General features: G+C 48.0%; 1 protein-coding gene across 1 annotated transcript in view; it reads left to right on the forward strand.

The window, feature by feature from the left end:
* Positions 1-17,867, forward strand: part of PIP5KL1 (phosphatidylinositol-4-phosphate 5-kinase like 1) — a 389,017-nt gene that overhangs the window by 90,731 nt on the left and 280,419 nt on the right. The window contains exon 2 of the mRNA XM_069609106.1: positions 1,426-1,620. Within this exon, the coding sequence (XP_069465207.1) occupies positions 1,426-1,620 (195 nt within the window). The remainder of the gene's footprint in view (positions 1-1,425; positions 1,621-17,867) is intronic.

Raw genomic sequence — 17,867 nt, forward strand, 5'->3', positions numbered from 1 at the left:
CATCAGGTTGGCAAAGCTGGTTTCTAGATTTTATAAGAGTGGGTTCTCTGTTCTTCATGGGAAAAGGAACAGATGCATGACAATATACCATGAGAGTTTCAGATGTGGGGAAGTTATTCTCACGGGAAAATTGGGCTTACCATGTCTCCACTGATGGAGCCATGACATTTCCCAAGAGGTTGTCTCCTCCCATGTGGTCCTCCCTCATATCGGCACCCCCAGGGACAGGACCAGGTAGCGGCTGCCATCCCCTGACCACATGGGACGAGGTCACCGCAGGGAAATCAATGATTACTCCATCGAATTCATCACAGATGTCATAAGCATTTTCTCTGTGACATTTTTGTGTACTCTAAATATGTGTAGTTCTTTTTTACAAGTCCCTTGTGCAACCTCGCCTCACACAGTACCTTCTCTGACTCCCTTGTGCACATTGTAATTGCGCAGGGCCCTTTACTGACTCTCCTAAACACTTTGCCCAAATGTATGCCTTTCGCCTACTGTATTGTGCACCCTGTACTCGTGTACTCCTTTCTCCACTGCTTATACCCCTTGTCCTCATGCAGGATTTTCTCTGATTCACTTATGTCTCCTATTCTCATGCAGTCCTCCTTTCTCTGATGCCCTATGCCTCCTTTCCTCATACATCCCTTTCTCTGATACTCTTATGCCCCCTGTCCTCAAGCAGGCCTTTCTCTCATGTCGTTATGCACCCTGTTCTGAGGCAGTCATTACTCTGATGCCCTTATGCACCCTCTCAGGCAGTCCTTTCTCAAATGCCCTTAGGCCTCTAGTCCTCAAGCAGGCCTTTCTCTGATGCCCTTAAGCCCCCTGTTCTGAGGCAGTCATTACTCTGATGCCCTTATGCACTCTATCCTCATGCAGTGCAGTCCATTCTCGGATGCCCTTATGCACCCTCTCAGGCAGTCCTTTCTCAAATGCCCTTAGGCCTCTAGTCCTCAAGCAGGCCTTTCTCTGATGCCCTTAAGCCCCCTGTTCTGAGGCAGTCATTACTCTGATGCCCTTATGCACTCTATCCCCACGCAGTATAGTCCATTCTCTGATGCCCTTATGCACCCTGTCCTCAAGCAGTCCTTTCTATGATGCCTCTATGCCCCTAGCCTCGGGCAGGCCATTCATGGTGCCATTATGCCCTATGATGCCTTTATGCCCCTAGCCTCGGGCAGGCCATTCATGGTGCCATTATGCCCCCTGACCTCAGGCAGGTTTTTCTCTGATACCCTTATTCCCCCTATTCTCAGACAGCCCTTTATCTGATGCATGTATGCCCCTGTTCTCCAGTAGTTCTTTCTCCAGTGTTTTTATGCCTCCTGGCCTCAGGCAGACCTTTCTCTGATGCCCTTATGCCTCCTGACAGTGTACTCTTGCTGTTGCCTTATGGTCTTTTCTTCTCTATCATTGCAGGCCGTGACTCAAGCAAGTACAGGGAGCCGAAAGTCACGCAACAGGAAGCGCAGGATTTTCTGGAGATTGCGCCAGAAGTGGAAACTCTTGGGTCTGTTTGAAATTGACCAGGAGCACGAGTTCTACAGCCTGACCTCTATGCTCAAGGAGGGTCTCCGTGATGCTGTGCAAGACTCGATCGATAACACAGGGCTGGTGAGTACTTGATCAGTTGATAAGTCGGGGCTGGTCTCTGTTTAATTGATAGGTTTATAAGTAAAGGATTGTGAGTCCTTGATCAATAACACTGGGGAATTGAGTGCTTGATTGAGCAATAGCATGTGTCTGGTGGGTTCTAGATCAATCAGTAGCGTGGGGCTAAGGGGTCCTTCATCTATAACCAAGGGCTGGTAAGTGTTAGGCAGAGTTTGTATGCAGTACCCTTGGGGACCAATACACACAACTAAGACTACAGGTATAAGCAAACCAACCTTTGGTATAAGTCTGTACTACACAGTTTTGTTGTAGCGAGCTGAGCAGCCAGGCTCATCTGAAGAGGGAATGTGAGCTGTAATGATGTTACTCAGAGGTCTACAATCACAAGTATTCAAATAGACTCTTACACTCAAGGTTTCTTGTTAAAATACTTATTAATGTATTCAACAGTCAGTTATAAAACATTCACTAGAAGGAGATAGTTAAATATCATGCACAAATATACTTCAGTACTATACACTCTAAGTTTCTGAGGCATTCAGGCTACTTTTAAGGAGGGGCAGAAAGGCATAGGTTATTTAGAACATAAAAGCTTACAAGTTATGACAATGCAAATATTTAGAGTTCACCAGAAGAGTCAATTCAATTCAATAGGTTAAGCCAAAGTCAATGGGCTAAAGTCTTGGATAGGTTAAAGCAGTTCTGGTAGTTAAACGGAAAAGTCTCTGCAAAGGTTTTTAGCAGTAGTTTGTAGCGAGAAGAATTATATGCTAGGTCACAAGCTGATTGGGCCTGTGAGTTGGGAAAGTTTCATGCACTTTCACCGTGAGAGGTAAGTTCTCTCAGTCTCGTTTCACAGTAACTTACAAATGAAGAAAAAGAGGCAGCTGATGACTTCTGTTCCTGGCAGTTCCTGCAGATCTCGCTGTTCCTGGGCCTCAGTCGTGGGGACAAGAGGGAGGACGTCGGGGGACTCCCATACTGCACTGGGACAGTCAAAAAGCTTGGCAAATCTTCAATTCCGGTAGCTGTAAGTCAAGCACACAAACTGGTGGCTCCCTCCCTGGTTCTACGGTTTCCTGCAGCACACTGAGGAAAGTCAAACAGCTCCGAGGTGAGTATCCAGGAGGCTTACTGTTGAGTTGATTGGTCCCACCAACTCAAAGGGAGAAGTCGTCCTTGCAGGGCTTCTCTGTAGGGGTGAACTTGTCGATTCGGACCTGCAGCACCACTTCACTGGGCAAACCAACGATCCAGGAGTTGCAGCAGGCATCCTCTTCAAGCTCTTCGTCGGTTCCTTCATCCAGTGGTCGACTCTGCTTTCCAAGCCAAGAGACTTGCCTTTTATCCAGTTCTCTCCCATTCATTCTAGCCTAACTGCCACTCACCCAGCAGGGTGGCTGTCCTTGCTGGACAGTCCGCCAGCCAGTCACCACAGAGTGCATTTGGGTCTCCTATAAGACTAAGAACAGGGAGTTTTGGGCACCTCCCTCACTTCCTGCCCACCCCAGACACTCAGGCGCCAGAGGCGGTCTTCACTCCTGAAGCCCGCCAAAGGCAAAGGAACAAAGGGACCAAACCTGGTTTGGCGCGCAGAAAAATACTCGAGAAGGACCTTTCCAAAAAGAAATGGCGAAAAAAGAAGATCGGGACCTGTTTAAACAAAGGGGGCTCAGAAGCCATCTTGAAAAACATGGCTCCCATGATTTAACACTTCCGTAGCTATTGACAGTTCGCGGTTGGGAAAAATCATGGTAGTTTGTTGTAAAACCACTGCCAACAGCCATTCCGAGAGGAAAGGGTAGCATTTGACTGCTATATGAGTATCTAGACACAGGGGGTACTAGGTAACCATTCCAGCACTCTATTGTAAGATAGGGTGTGCTGGGTCTAGGAATTTGAAAAGACTAGTAAAGTCAATTTCACTTTACTTACTCTGGGAAACAGTAGTTTATCCCAGAGAAGGTGTATAAACCTTGGGGGAGCCTAAAAGGTTTCCCAGTGTCACTGCAGTGAGGATGCTGTGTGACACATGTGAGAAGATGATGCCTATGGAGTTGGTTAGACTCCAGAACATAAGGAAACCCACACAGAAAACAATCAGAATTAAAAGTTCAAAGTCCCAAAGTTTAGCAAAAGAGCTGGAGGGCTCTAAGGGGGGAGAATTGGCACATTGATGAGAATTCTCCCCAAGAGTAGGTGCTCAATCATTGGTCACTGAGGGCCAGTGAGTGATTCATTGATCAGTTGATAGGTAAAGGATGTCGAGTACTCAATTGATATCCAGCAGTATTCAGTGCTTGTCTGATCGACAGCCCACATCTGGTGGGTTCTCCATCAATCAGTAGGTTGGGGTTGGTGGCTCCTTTGGTACGTGCATGGTTGACTAATATTATACATTAATCTGCCAATCATTGTGTCTACTTCAAAGAGCCATCTTTGGACATAAACCCACCACCCTTACCCATCGCCTGAGTCTGACCCACTATCAGCTCATGGGACCATTCAGATCAAGTGCAGACAGCCTTCTGATTCGCCCGCTGGTAGCTCCTTCTCCTACCGGGTGGCACAAGAATGGCGTACCATGCCGGCCAATTCACAGGAGAACCAAAAGTACCTGAGTAGCACAAGAATGGAGTACCATGCCGGCCAATTCAAAGGAGAACCAAAGTACCTGAGTAGCACAAGAATGGAGTACCATGCCGGCCAATTCAAAGGAGAACCAAAGTACCTTAGTAGCACAAGAATGTAGTACCATGCCGGCCAATTCACAGGAGAACCAAAAGTACCTGAGTAGCACAAGAATGGCGTACCATGCCGGCCAATTCACAGGAGAACCAAAAGTACCTGAGTAGCACAAGAATGGAGTACCATGCCAGCCAATTCAAAGGAGAACCAAAGTACCTGAGTAGCACAAGAATGTAGTACCATGCCGGCCAATTCACAGGAGAACCAAAAGTACCTGAGTAGCAGAAGAATGGAGTACCATGCCGGCCAATTCACAGGAGAACCAAAAGTACCTGAGTAGCACAAGAATGTAGTACCATGCCGGCCAATTCAAAGGAGAACCAAAGGTACTGCAAGTACCATGCCGGCCAATTCACAGGAGAACCAAAGTACCTGAGTAGCACAAGAATGTAGTACCATGCCGGCCAATTCACAGGAGAACCAAAAGTACCTGAGTAGCAGAAGAATGGAGTACCATGCCGGCCAATTCACAGGAGAACCAAAGTACCTGAGTAGCACAAGAATGTAGTACCATGCCGGCCAATTCACAGGAGAACCAAAAGTACCTGAGTAGCAGAAGAATGGAGTACCATGCCGGCCAATTCACAGGAGAACCAAAGTACCTGAGTAGCACAAGAATGTAGTACCATGCCGGCCAATTCACAGGAGAACCAAAAGTACCTGAGTAGCAGAAGAATGGAGTACCATGCCGGCCAATTCACAGGAGAACCAAAAGTTCCTGAGTAGCACAAGAATGGAGTACCATGCCGGCCAATTCAAAGGAGAACCAAAGTACCTGAGTAGCACAAGAATGTAGTACCATGCCGGCCAATTCACAGGAGAACCAAAGGTACTGCAAGTACCATGCCGGCCAATTCACAGGAGAACCAAAAGTACCTGAGTAGCACAGAGAATGGCGTACCCTACCGGCCAATTCACAGGAGAACCAAAAGTACTGCAAGTACCATGCCGGCCAATTCACAGGAGAACCAAAGGTACTGCAAGTACCATGCCGGCCAATTCACAGGAGAACCAAAAGTACCTGAGTAGCAGAAGAATGTAGTACCATGCCGGCCAATTCACAGGAGAACCAAAGGTACTGCAAGTACCATGCCGGCCAATTCACAGGAGAACCAAAAGTACCTGAGTAGCAGAGAGAATGGCGTACCCTACCGGCCAATTCACAGGAGAACCAAAAGTACTGCAAGTACCATGCCGGCCAATTCACAGGAGAACCAAAAGTACCTGAGTAGCAGAAGAATGGAGTACCATGCCAGCCAATTCACAGGAGAACCAAAAGTACCTGAGTAGCACAAGAATATAGTACCATGCCGGCCAATTCACAGGAGAACCAAAGGTACTGCAAGTACCATGCCGGCCAATTCACAGGAGAACCGAAAGTAACCGAGTAGCAGAAGAATGGAGTACAATGCTGGCCAATTCACAGGAGAACCAAAAGTAACCAAGTAGCAGAAGAATGGAGTACCATGCTGGCCAATTCACAGGAGAACCGAAAGTAACTGAGTAGCAGACGAATGGAGTACGATGCGGGGCAATTCACAAGAGAACCAAAAGTAACCGAGTAGCACAAGAATGGAGTGCCATGCCGGCCAATTCACAGGAGAACCGAAAGTAACCGAGTAGCACAAGAATGGTGCACCCTACCGGCCAATTCACAGGAGAACCAAAAGTACTGCAAGTACCAGACTGGCCAAATCATGGGAGAATCAAAAGTACCTGAGTAGCAGAAGAATGGAGTACCATGCAGGCCAAGTCACAGGAGAACCAAAAGTACCTTAGTACCACAAGAATGTAGTACCATGCCGGCCAATTCACAGGAGAACCAAAGGTACTGCAAGTACCATACTGGCCAAATCACGGGAGAATCAAAAGTACCTGTGTAGCAGAAGAATGGAGTACCATACTGGCCAATTCACAGGAGAACCAAAAGTACCTGAGTAGCACAGAGAATGGCGTACCCTACCGGCCAATTCACAGGAGAACCAAAAGTACTGCAAGTACCATGCCAGCCAATTCACAGGAGAACCAAAAGTACCTGAGTAGCACAGAGAATGGCATACCCTACAGGCCAATTCACAGGAGAACCAAAAGTACTGCAAGTACCATGCCGGCCAATTCACAGGAGAACCAAAGGTACTGCAAGTACCATGCCGGCCAATTCACAGGAGAACCAAAAGTACCTGAGTAGCAGAAGAATGTAGTACCATGCCGGCCAATTCACAGGAGAACCAAAGGTACTGCAAGTACCATGCCGGCCAATTCACAGGAGAACCAAAAGTACCTGAGTAGCAGAAGAATGGAGTACCATGCCAGCCAATTCACAGGAGAACCAAAAGTACCTGAGTAGCACAAGAATATAGTACCATGCCGGCCAATTCACAGGAGAACCAAAGGTACTGCAAGTACCATGCCGGCCAATTCACAGGAGAACCGAAAGTAACCGAGTAGCAGAAGAATGGAGTACAATGCTGGCCAATTCACAGGAGAACCAAAAGTAACCAAGTAGCAGAAGAATGGAGTACCATGCTGGCCAATTCACAGGAGAACCGAAAGTAACTGAGTAGCAGAAGAATGGAGTACGATGCCGGGCAATTCACAAGAGAACCAAAAGTAACCGAGTAGCACAAGAATGGAGTGCCATGCCGGCCAATTCACAGGAGAACCGAAAGTAACCGAGTAGCACAAGAATGGTGCACCCTACCGGCCAATTCACAGGAGAACCAAAAGTACTGCAAGTACCAGACTGGCCAAATCATGGGAGAATCAAAAGTACCTGAGTAGCAGAAGAATGGAGTACCATGCAGGCCAAGTCACAGGAGAACCAAAAGTACCTTAGTACCACAAGAATGTAGTACCATGCCAGCCAATTCACAGGAGAACCAAAGGTACTGCAAGTACCATACTGGCCAAATCACGGGAGAATCAAAAGTACCTGTGTAGCAGAAGAATGGAGTACCATACTGGCCAATTCACAGGAGAACCAAAAGTACCTGAGTAGCACAGAGAATGGCATACCCTACAGGCCAATTCACAGGAGAACCAAAAGTACTGCAAGTACCATGCCGGCCAATTCACAGGAGAACCAAAGGTACTGCAAGTACCATGCCGGCCAATTCACAGGAGAACCAAAAGTACCTGAGTAGCAGAAGAATGTAGTACCATGCCGGCCAATTCACAGGAGAACCAAAGGTACTGCAAGTACCATGCCGGCCAATTCACAGGAGAACCAAAAGTACCTGAGTAGCAGAAGAATGGAGTACCATGCCAGCCAATTCACAGGAGAACCAAAAGTACCTGAGTAGCACAAGAATATAGTACCATGCCGGCCAATTCACAGGAGAACCAAAGGTACTGCAAGTACCATGCCGGCCAATTCACAGGAGAACCGAAAGTAACCGAGTAGCAGAAGAATGGAGTACAATGCTGGCCAATTCACAGGAGAACCAAAAGTAACCAAGTAGCAGAAGAATGGAGTACCATGCTGGCCAATTCACAGGAGAACCGAAAGTAACTGAGTAGCAGAAGAATGGAGTACGATGCCGGGCAATTCACAAGAGAACCAAAAGTAACCGAGTAGCACAAGAATGGAGTGCCATGCCGGCCAATTCACAGGAGAACCGAAAGTAACCGAGTAGCACAAGAATGGTGCACCCTACCGGCCAATTCACAGGAGAACCAAAAGTACTGCAAGTACCAGACTGGCCAAATCATGGGAGAATCAAAAGTACCTGAGTAGCAGAAGAATGGAGTACCATGCAGGCCAAGTCACAGGAGAACCAAAAGTACCTTAGTACCACAAGAATGTAGTACCATGCCAGCCAATTCACAGGAGAACCAAAGGTACTGCAAGTACCATACTGGCCAAATCACGGGAGAATCAAAAGTACCTGTGTAGCAGAAGAATGGAGTACCATACTGGCCAATTCACAGGAGAACCAAAAGTACTGCACTTTTAGTGAAAAACCGGGCTCTTCAAAAGCAACTGATATATCTTTAACTTTCTTTCACTTGTTACTCACGTGTTTTTACAGTGTTGTGTTGCCTCATTAGTGATACACGTACTTTATAAAACACAAATCACAATAGCCTGGGCTAATGAGTGTATGATCTATAACCCAGAGAGGGTCAAAGCTCAATTCATGATAACCCAGGGCGGCTGAGTGCATGATCAATTCGTAACCCAGAGCTGGTGTGGGCTGGATGCTGGATATATTGCTAACCTAGGACTGGTAAGTGCCTGATCTATTGATAACCCAACGCTGGATCTATTGACAAGCCTAGGCTGGTGATGGCATGATCAGTTAATAGTCATGGGCTGGTGAGGGTTGGGTCTGATAGCCGGGAGCTGGTGTGGGCTGGATCTATTGATAGCCAAGGGCTGGTGAGGAGTATCTCTAAAGATAGCCTGGAGGAGGTGTGGGCTGGATCTATTGATAGCCCAGAGCTGGATCTATTGATAGCCCAGAGCTGGATCTATTGATAGCCCAGAGCTGGTTCTATTGATAGCCCAGAGTTGGTGAGGATTATCTCTAATGGTAGCATAGACCTGGTGTGGGCTGGATCTATTGATAGCCCAGAGCTGGTGAGGATTATCTCTAAAGATAGCAAGGAGCAGGTGTGGCTGGATCTATTGATAGCCCAGAGCTGGTGAGGATTATCTCTAAAGATAGCAAGGAGCCGGTGTGGGCTGGATCTATTGATAGCCCAGAGCTGGTGAGGAGTATCTCTAAAGATAGCCCAGAGCAGGTGTGGGCTGGAATTATTGATAGCCCGGAGCTGGTGAGGATTATCTCTAAAGATAGCAAGGAGCAGGTGTGGCTGGATCTATTGATAGTCCAGAGCTGGTGAGGATTATCTCTAAAGATAGCCCAGAGCTGGTGTGAGCTGGATCTATTGATAGCCCAGAGCTGGTGAGGATTATCTCTAAAGATAGCCCGGAGCAGGTGTGGCTGGATCTATTGATAGCCCAGAGCTGGTGGGATTATCTCTAAAGATAGCCCGGAGCAGGTGTGGCTGGATCTATTGATAGCCCAGAGCTGGTGAGGATTATCTCTAAAGATAGCCCAGAGCTAGTGTGGGCTGGATCTATTGATAGCCCAGAGCTGGTGAGGAGTATCTCTAAAGATAGCCCGGAGCAGGTGTGGGCTGGAATTATTGATAGCCCGGAGCTGGTGAGGATTATCTCTAAAGATAGCAAGGAGCAGGTGTGGCTGGATCTATTGATAGCCCAGAGCTGGTGAGGATTATCTCGAAAGATAGCCCAGAGCTGGTGTGAGCTGGATCTATTGATAGCCCAGAGCTGGTGAGGATTATCTCTTCTCCTGTAGAACCCCAAAGGTTAACACCCTCACCTTAGGTAAGTGAACGCCGAGCTCTCCATCTGCCTCGGGGCAGGGTGCCGTAACCAGTTTCTTCACTGGATAAGGGTGCAGGCCTCTTGACCTCAGAGGACTGCTGTCCGTCGTTAACTGCACGAACGGTAAGTTCTGGGCACTTCAAATGTCTTAAAAGTCTTTTGTAATGATATCTCTTGTTTTGCAGGGTTCCGGCGATGGCGGATGGCGGGCTGATGAGAGTTGAGGATCGAACCCGCGTGAGGAATAGAAGCGCCTGGAAGCACGTAAGTAAGCGCTTGTAGCCTGCTTCACGATGCGCACTAACTGTCCCTTTTATCTTGCAGGTACAAGTTCGGAGCTTTAGAGAAGCTGAAGGGTTCTGGAATACGCACTGGATTCGGCGTGGGAAGGAGTAATAGCACGTGAGTAATAAAGTTGCCCAATGTCTTTAAACGCACCTTCTTTTGTCTTTCAGATGCGGGATGCAGCGCCGAAGGCCTCCGGAGCGTGCGAAGAGCTGGTAAGCTTTTGTCTTTCAGATGCCGGAATGCAGTGCGAAGACCTCCGGAGCATGCGAAGAGTAGGTAAGCCTTTGTCTTTCAGATGCCGGAATGCAGCGCGAGGCGTTGGTGACAGCCGATGGACCAGGTAAGAGATGCGCTGCCACTGAAGACCGTAGTGCTAACCTGTTCTTTCTTTGTCTTTACAGGTGCTGCTGAAGACTGGATTCCAGGATGGTAAGCCTTTGTTCCCTTAGGCCCAGGATCAGAAGCAGAAGACATGATGAGCGTTCTGCTGCAGAGAATGCAGAATAACGCAAAGCAAGATTCATCCATCGGGTGTGGTTTAAATAGCCTCCTGTAGTGCTTAGGTGTCTCCTTCCACAGCCACACCTAGATAAGAAAAGATTTCCTGCTTTCCAGAAGAGTTCCAGTGTTCTGAACCTAGGGAGTGGCTCCTGCCCCACCCAACAGGAAAAGTAGTCCCAAACAGAAGAGGATCAGGGGTTCAACTGGCAGGTAAGTAAGCAGCATGGTCTGCTGCAGGTAAGTCCACCCAAGCATTATGAGCCCGGCGCTTCCAGCGCTGGGACTGGGCATCTTTATGAGCCTGGTGCCACTGGCGCCAGGACAGGGTCCAAAAGGTCCCAATTGGGACTGGCTGGCACTCGGAACCGGGGTTATGGGTCTGCTTCCAAGGGAGTCGGGCAAGTCCTGATCTTTTGGAAGCAGAGATCATGACAGCACCCCCCCTCAAGGCCCCTCCCAAACCGGGCTTCTCCGGGGGTTTGGGCTTGTGAGGAAATTTTCGATGAAATCTTTTGATTAGACGAGGCGCGTGGACATATTCTGCAGGTTCCCAGGATCTTTCTTGGGGACCGTAGCCTTTCCAGTCAATCAGGTAAAATAGTTTAGATTTGGAGATCTTGGAATCCAGGATGCTTTTGACTTCAAACTTGAGTTCTCCATCAACTAGAATAGGTTTTGGAGATGTAGTTAGTCGGGTTTGAGGTTGCACGGGTTTTAATAGAGAGACGTGGAAGACCGGATGTATCTTCATGTGAGGGGGCAAGTCCAACTTGACCGCTACTGGATTTACTATGGTAGTGATGGAATAGGGACCAAGGTATCTTGGGTTGAATGTGCGTGGTCCTTTTAGAGGTAGATATTTGGTGGATAACCAGACTTGATCTCCTACTTGATATTGGGGGGCTTCCTTCCGATGTTGGTCTGCTCCTTTCTTGTATTGTTCTTTAGCCCTTTGAAGGTGAGAAAGGGCTTCCTTAAAGGCTTGGGTGATTGTAGAATGCAGGTGGTCTACTGCTGGTGTTCCAAGATCTTGGAGTGGATCCAACTCCGAGGTTCGAGGGTGACTACCGTATAAAAGAAAAAACGGGGTCTTCCCAGTTCCCGAGTGGACAGAGTTATTGTAGGCATATTCGGCTATCCAAAGGATATCTTTCCAAGTTTTTTCAGTTTGTTGTAGCATGCAGCGCAAATACTGTTCCAGAGTTTGATTGGTCCTCTCGGTTTGTCCGTCGGTTTGAGGGTGGTGGCTGGTCGAAAGTCTCACATAAATTTGAGCCGACCGACAGCAACTTCGCCAAAAATGAGAAATAAATTGACTACCTCGATCCGAAATTAGAACTGAAGGAAAACCGTGCAGTCGGACGATGTTTTCGAGAAATTCTCGGGCCAGAGTTGCTGCTGTTGGTAAGCCTTTGAGTGGAATGAAATGCGCCATCTTGGAGAATAGGTCCACGATTACTAGGATCGTATTGTATCCGGAGCATGGAGGTAGATCGGTGATGAAGTCCATAGAAAGCGTATGCCAAGGGCGAGGCGGGATGTCATTAGGGCGTAAGAGGCCGGCTAGTTTTTCCTTTTGACTCTTGTTTTGGGCGCATACTCCACAGGACATTATAAAGTCTCTGATATCTTTTTTCCAAGACGGCCACCAGAAGTAGCGCTTGATCTTTTCTGAGGTCTTGGTCATACCGGGATGTCCTTCCATTAAAGAATCGTGATAACAAGAGATTACCTTTTTCTGTAAATCTGTGCTGGGCAGGTATAACCGTTCTTGGAAATATAATAGGTTGTCCTTCACCGTAAAGTCCTTTCCCTGCAGATGCCAATTCTGTATGTCTGCTGGAGTTACCAGTAGCCTGGCTTTATCCTTAACTTCCTCTATGGATTGTGTGGCGATTACACCTAGAATTCTTTGTTCGGGAATGATAGGTACAGGTTTAGGATTGATCAAATGTTCTTCCACTCCCATCCGAGAAAGGGCATCAGCTTTACCGTTTTTTGTACCAGGTCGATAGGTAATTATGAAGTCAAACTCGGCAAAGAATAGTGCCCAACGGAGTTGCCTAGAGGATTGAGCTTTTGCGGTTTTCAAATATTGCAGGTTTCGTTGATCTGTAATCACAGTAACGGTGTGTCGGGCCCCCAGAAGATAATGCCGCCAAGCCTTAAAGGCGGACTTGATAGCTAGAAGTTCCTTATCAGTAATAGTGTAATTGATTTCAGGAGGCGAGAATTTGCGGGACCAAAATGCCACGGGATGCAACTGATTGGTTACTGGGTCCTTTTGTGATAGAACTGCCCCCATGGCAAGGCTCGAAGCATCAGTTTCAGATGTAGGGGAGTTCTGGGCGAGGATGTTTTAAGATCGGTGCAGAGATGAATCTAGTCTTCAAATTCTGGAAAGCTTGTTCCGCCTCGGTAGACCATTCAAAACGTTTTTTTTTTCTTTAACAAGGCAGTGATGGGCTGGACTATTCGAGAGAATTCGGGGATAAACCTGCGGTAAAAGTTAGCGAAGCCTAACATGCTTTGAACACCTTTTACGGAGGATGGCGATGGCCATTTGAGAATTGCATCGACCTTCTTTGAATCCATACGCACTCCGCCAGGTGATAATATGAATCCCAAGAATTCAACTTCAGTCACGTTGAAAACACATTTTTCCAACTTAGCGAAAAGTTTGTGTTGACGCAATCTCTCGAGGACCATTCTCGCGTGTTTCCGATGTTCAGTTTCCGATGAAGAATAAACGAGGATGTCGTCAATGTAAACAACAACACACACATCTATGAGCTCTCTGAGGACATCGTTCATAAAATATTGAAAGGCGGCCGGGGCATTGCAAAGTCCGAAGGGCATGACCTGATATTCAAATAGCCCATACTTGGTGCGGAAGGCCGTCTTCCATTCATCGCCCTCTTTTACTCGTACGAAGTGGTAGGCTCCTCTAAGATCCAGCTTTGTATATATGCATGCTTTTCTGACTTGGTCCAGGAGTTCAGGGATCAAGGGTAACGGATATCTATTGTTAACGGTGATCTGGTTCAGGGCGCGATAATCTATACAAGTTCTAAGGTCCCCTTCTTTTTTTGGAACGAAGAACAAAGCTGAGGAAGCAGGGGACTTGGAAGGACGAATAAACCCATTTGCTAGGTATTGATCCAGGTATTGTCGGAGGTGAAGATTCTCAGGCTCGGTGAGGGCATAAATTCTACTACAAGGAGGAGTAGATCCAGGTATCAGGTCTATCTGGCAGTCATAAGACCTATAAGGAGGTAGAGAGTTAGCCTGATCCTTCCGGAAAACATCTTGGAATTCTAGGTATTCAGGAGGTAACTGAGGAGCCTCCGAGGAAATTGCTGCCAGTGCAACACCAGGTCGAGGGTGACAAGTAGAGACACATTCTGGAAACTGAACCGTTCTTGCTCGCCAATCGGTCTGAGGATTGTGCTTCTCTAACCAAGGAATTCCTAGAATAATCTGGAACTGAGGGGCCTTGATCACATCGAACACGATCTTCTCATGGTGTCCATCTTGACTTACTAGCGTCACTTCTTGGGTGGTATGCGTTACTGGTCCGGAGGCTATCTCCGTACCATCCACCGTAGTAATGACGTCCTTTACAGCCTTTGGACAAAGAGTCAGATTCATCCTCAAAACCATTTCATGATCCACATAATTGCTGATGGCACCGCTGTCGACGTAAGCTTCAATCGCATGTAATCGATCCGGATGTTCAGGGCTAATGAGGACCATAGGTATCACGAAATGCGCGGTCACGGAACTTTGTTTTAACGCTCGGCAAGAGGACCTCTATTCTTGTCGGGCGAGGTCGTTTCCCTGCTCAGAGTTTGTGACCCTGGTAACTGCAGCTCCTACTGCCTTCTTGGCTGGTTTCACCGGACAGTCTCGAAGAAAGTGCCCCGAGTTTCCGCAATAGAGGCATAATTGCAGCTGTTTTCTCCTTTCCCGCTCCTTTTGTGTTAGAGGTCCTTTCAGGCCCCCTATTTGCATGGGTTCCCTAGAGTCTACTCCTTTGGTAGGAGATGGTGGTTTGGAAAATACTCGAGCATCAAACTTGGAACGATCGGCCTTCCTGTTCTGCAGTCTGTGGTCAATTTGAACGACTAAGTCAATATAGTCCGAACAGTCTTGCGGGGGATTCACTACTTGGGCTAACACATCTTTGAGCTCTCCACATAGACCTCTATAAAACAGCGTAATCCTTTTATCCTCAGGCCATCGAGTTTCCACTATCAGTCTGTTGAAAGACGCAATATAAGCCAAAAGGTCTTGATTACCCTGTCGCAATGAAAGGAGCTCATTGTCCAAGGCCTGCCCCTGTGAATGTCTTGCAAACAGTTTTTCCATACTGAGCTGAAAAGCTTGAAAATCATGGAGAACCAGATCATCTTGATTAACTAGAGGGATCGACCAGTCTGCCGCATTGCCACTAAGGTACGAAAGCACGAAAGCTACCTTAGCTTGATCAGTTGGAAAGGCTGCTGGCCGGCATAAGAAGTGCAACCGGCAATGATTAATAAATACTGCAAACCTCTTTGGGTCACCAGAATATCGTTCGGGCGGAGCCAGAGGTACATTCCCAGGTAGGTTGATCTGCACTGGGTTCGTAGAGGATGTTGAAGGAAGATTTGCCCCTGATGCGGGTAACAGAGTTTGTCCGGCTTGTGACTGTAGCAATTGTCTAGCGAGAGCGTCTGTTCGCTCCTTGGAAATAATCAGTTCCCTTCTTAGAGCATTCGTTTCCTGATGGGCTGCATGCACTTCTGCTCTTAGTTCCCCAAGTAACTGGGCTAGCTGGTCGGTATCCGAGGTTTCCATAGCGCCTGGGTGGGAGTTTTGCGATAGGCTTTGCGTTCTGTAACGCTCACCTGATTCCCACAGAGGCGCCGGTCTTGACTGGGTGAATGCCGTATCTTCAAAGGTGATGTGTAACACACGGTTGGCTCTTTGGGCTGGACCTCTGTGCACTGTATGTCTGACTCGAAGAGTAAGATGTCTGCAGATAAAAAATATGGGGTTAATGAACTGGGGTTATTGGGTGCCTCTCTCCTCTTCCCTTTCTCTTCTCCTGTAGAACCCCAAAGGTTAACACCCTCACCTTAGGTAAGTGAACGCCGAGCTCTCCATCTGCCTCGGGGCAGGGTGCCGTAACCAGTTTCTTCACTGGATGAGGGTGCCGGCCTCTTGACCTCAGAGTACTGCTGTCCGTCGTTAACTGCACGAACGGTAAGTTCTGGGCACTTCAAATGTCTTAAAAGTCTTTTGTAATGATATCTCTTGTTTTGCAGGGTTCCGGCGATGGCGGATGGCGGGCTGATGAGAGTTGAGGATCGAACCCGCGTGAGGAATAGAAGCGCCTGGAAGCACATAAGTAAGCGCTTGTAGCCTGCTTCACGATGCGCACTAACTGTCCCTTTTATCTTGCAGGTACAAGTTCGGAGCTTTAGAGAAGCTGAAGGGTTCTGGAATACCCACTGGATTCGGCGTGGGAAGGAGTAATGGCACGTGAGTAATAAAGTTGCCCAATGTCTTTAAACGCACCTTCTTTTGTCTTTCAGATGCGGGATGCAGCGCCGAAGGCCTCCGGAGCGTGCGAAGAGCTGGTAAGCTTTTGTCTTTCAGATGCCGGAATGCAGTGCGAAGACCTCCGGAGCATGCGAAGAGCAGGTAAGCCTTTGTCTTTCAGATGCCGGAATGCAGCGCGAGGCGTTGGTGACAGCCGATGGACCAGGTAAGAGATGCGCTGCCACTGAAGACCGTAGTGCTAACCTGTTCTTGCTTTGTCTTTACAGGTGCTGCTGAAGACTGGATTCCAGGATGGTAAGCCTTTGTTCCCTTAGGCCCAGTATCAGAAGCAGAAGACACAATGAGCGTTCTGCTGCAGAGAATGCAGAATAACGCAAAGCAAGATTCATCCATCGGGTGTGGTTTAAATAGCCTCCTGTAGTGCTTAGGTGTCTCCTTCCACAGCCACGCCTAGGTAAGAAAAGAGTTCCTGCTTTCCAGAAGAGTTCCAGTGTTCTGAACCTAGGGAGTGGCTCCTGCCCCACCCAACAGGAAAAGTAGTCCCAAACAGAAGAGGATCAGGGGTTCAACTGGCAGGTAAGTAAGCAGCATGGTCTGCTGAAGGTAAGTCCACCCAAGCATTATGAGCCCGGCGCTTCCAGCGCTGGGACTGGGCATCTTTATGAGCCTGGTACCACTGGCGCCAGGACAGGGTCCAAAAGGTCCCAATTGGGACTTGCTGGCACTCGGAACCGGGGTTATGGGTCTGCTTCCAAGGGAGTCGGGCAAGTCCTGATCTTTTGGAAGCAGAGATCATGACATGGATCTATTGATAGCCCAGAGCTGGTGAGGATTATCTCTAAAGATAGCAGGGAGGAGGTGTGAGCTGGATCTATTCATAGCCCAGGGCTGATCTAATGATAGCCCAGAGATGGTGAGGATTATCTCTAAAGATAGCAAGGAGCAGGTGTGGGCTGGATCTACTGATAGCCCAGAGCTGGTGAGGAGTATCTCTAAAGATATCCCAGAGCTGGTGTGAGCTGGATCTATTGATAGCCCAGAGCTGGTGAGGATTATCTCTAAAGATAGCAGGGAGGAGGTGTGAGCTGGATCTATTCATAGCCCAGGGCTGATCTAATGATAGCCCAGAGATGGTGAGGATTATCTCTAAAGATAGCCCAGAGCTAGTGTGGGCTGGATCTATTGATAGCCCAGAGCTGGTGGTGATAATCTCTAAAGATAGCCCAGAACTAGTGTGGGCTGGATCTATTGATAGCCCAGAGCTGGTGGGGATTATCTCTAAAGATAGCCCAGAGCTGGTGTGAGCTGGATCTATTGATAGCCCAGAGCTGGTGAGGATTATCTCTAAAGATAGCCCAGAGCTAGTGTGGCCTGGATCTATTGATAGCCCAGAGCTGGTGGGATTATCTCTAAAGATAGCCCAGAGCTGGTGTGAGCTGGATCTATTGATAGCCCAGAGCTGGTGAGGATTATCCCTAAAGATAGCCCAGAGCTAGTGTGGCCTGGATCTATTGATAGCCCAGAGCTGGTGGGGATTATCTCTAAAGATAGCCAAAAGCCGGTGTGGGCTGGATCTATTGATAGCCCAGAGCTGGTGAGGATTATCTCTAAAGATAGCCCGGAGCAGGTGTGGGCTGGATCTATTGATAGCCCAGAGCTGGTGGTGATAATCTCTAAAGATAGCCCAGAGCTAGTGTGGCCTGGATCTATTGATAGCCCAGAGCTGGTGGGGATTATCTCTAAAGATAGCCCAGAGCTAGTGTGAGCTGGATCTATTGATAGCCCAGAGCTGGTGAGGATTATC

The sequence above is a fragment of the Ambystoma mexicanum genome, chromosome 8 (genome assembly GCF_040938575.1).
Source record: "Ambystoma mexicanum isolate Mex_15411 chromosome 8, UKY_AmexF1_1, whole genome shotgun sequence".
NCBI classification, from domain to species: domain Eukaryota; kingdom Metazoa; phylum Chordata; class Amphibia; order Caudata; family Ambystomatidae; genus Ambystoma; species Ambystoma mexicanum.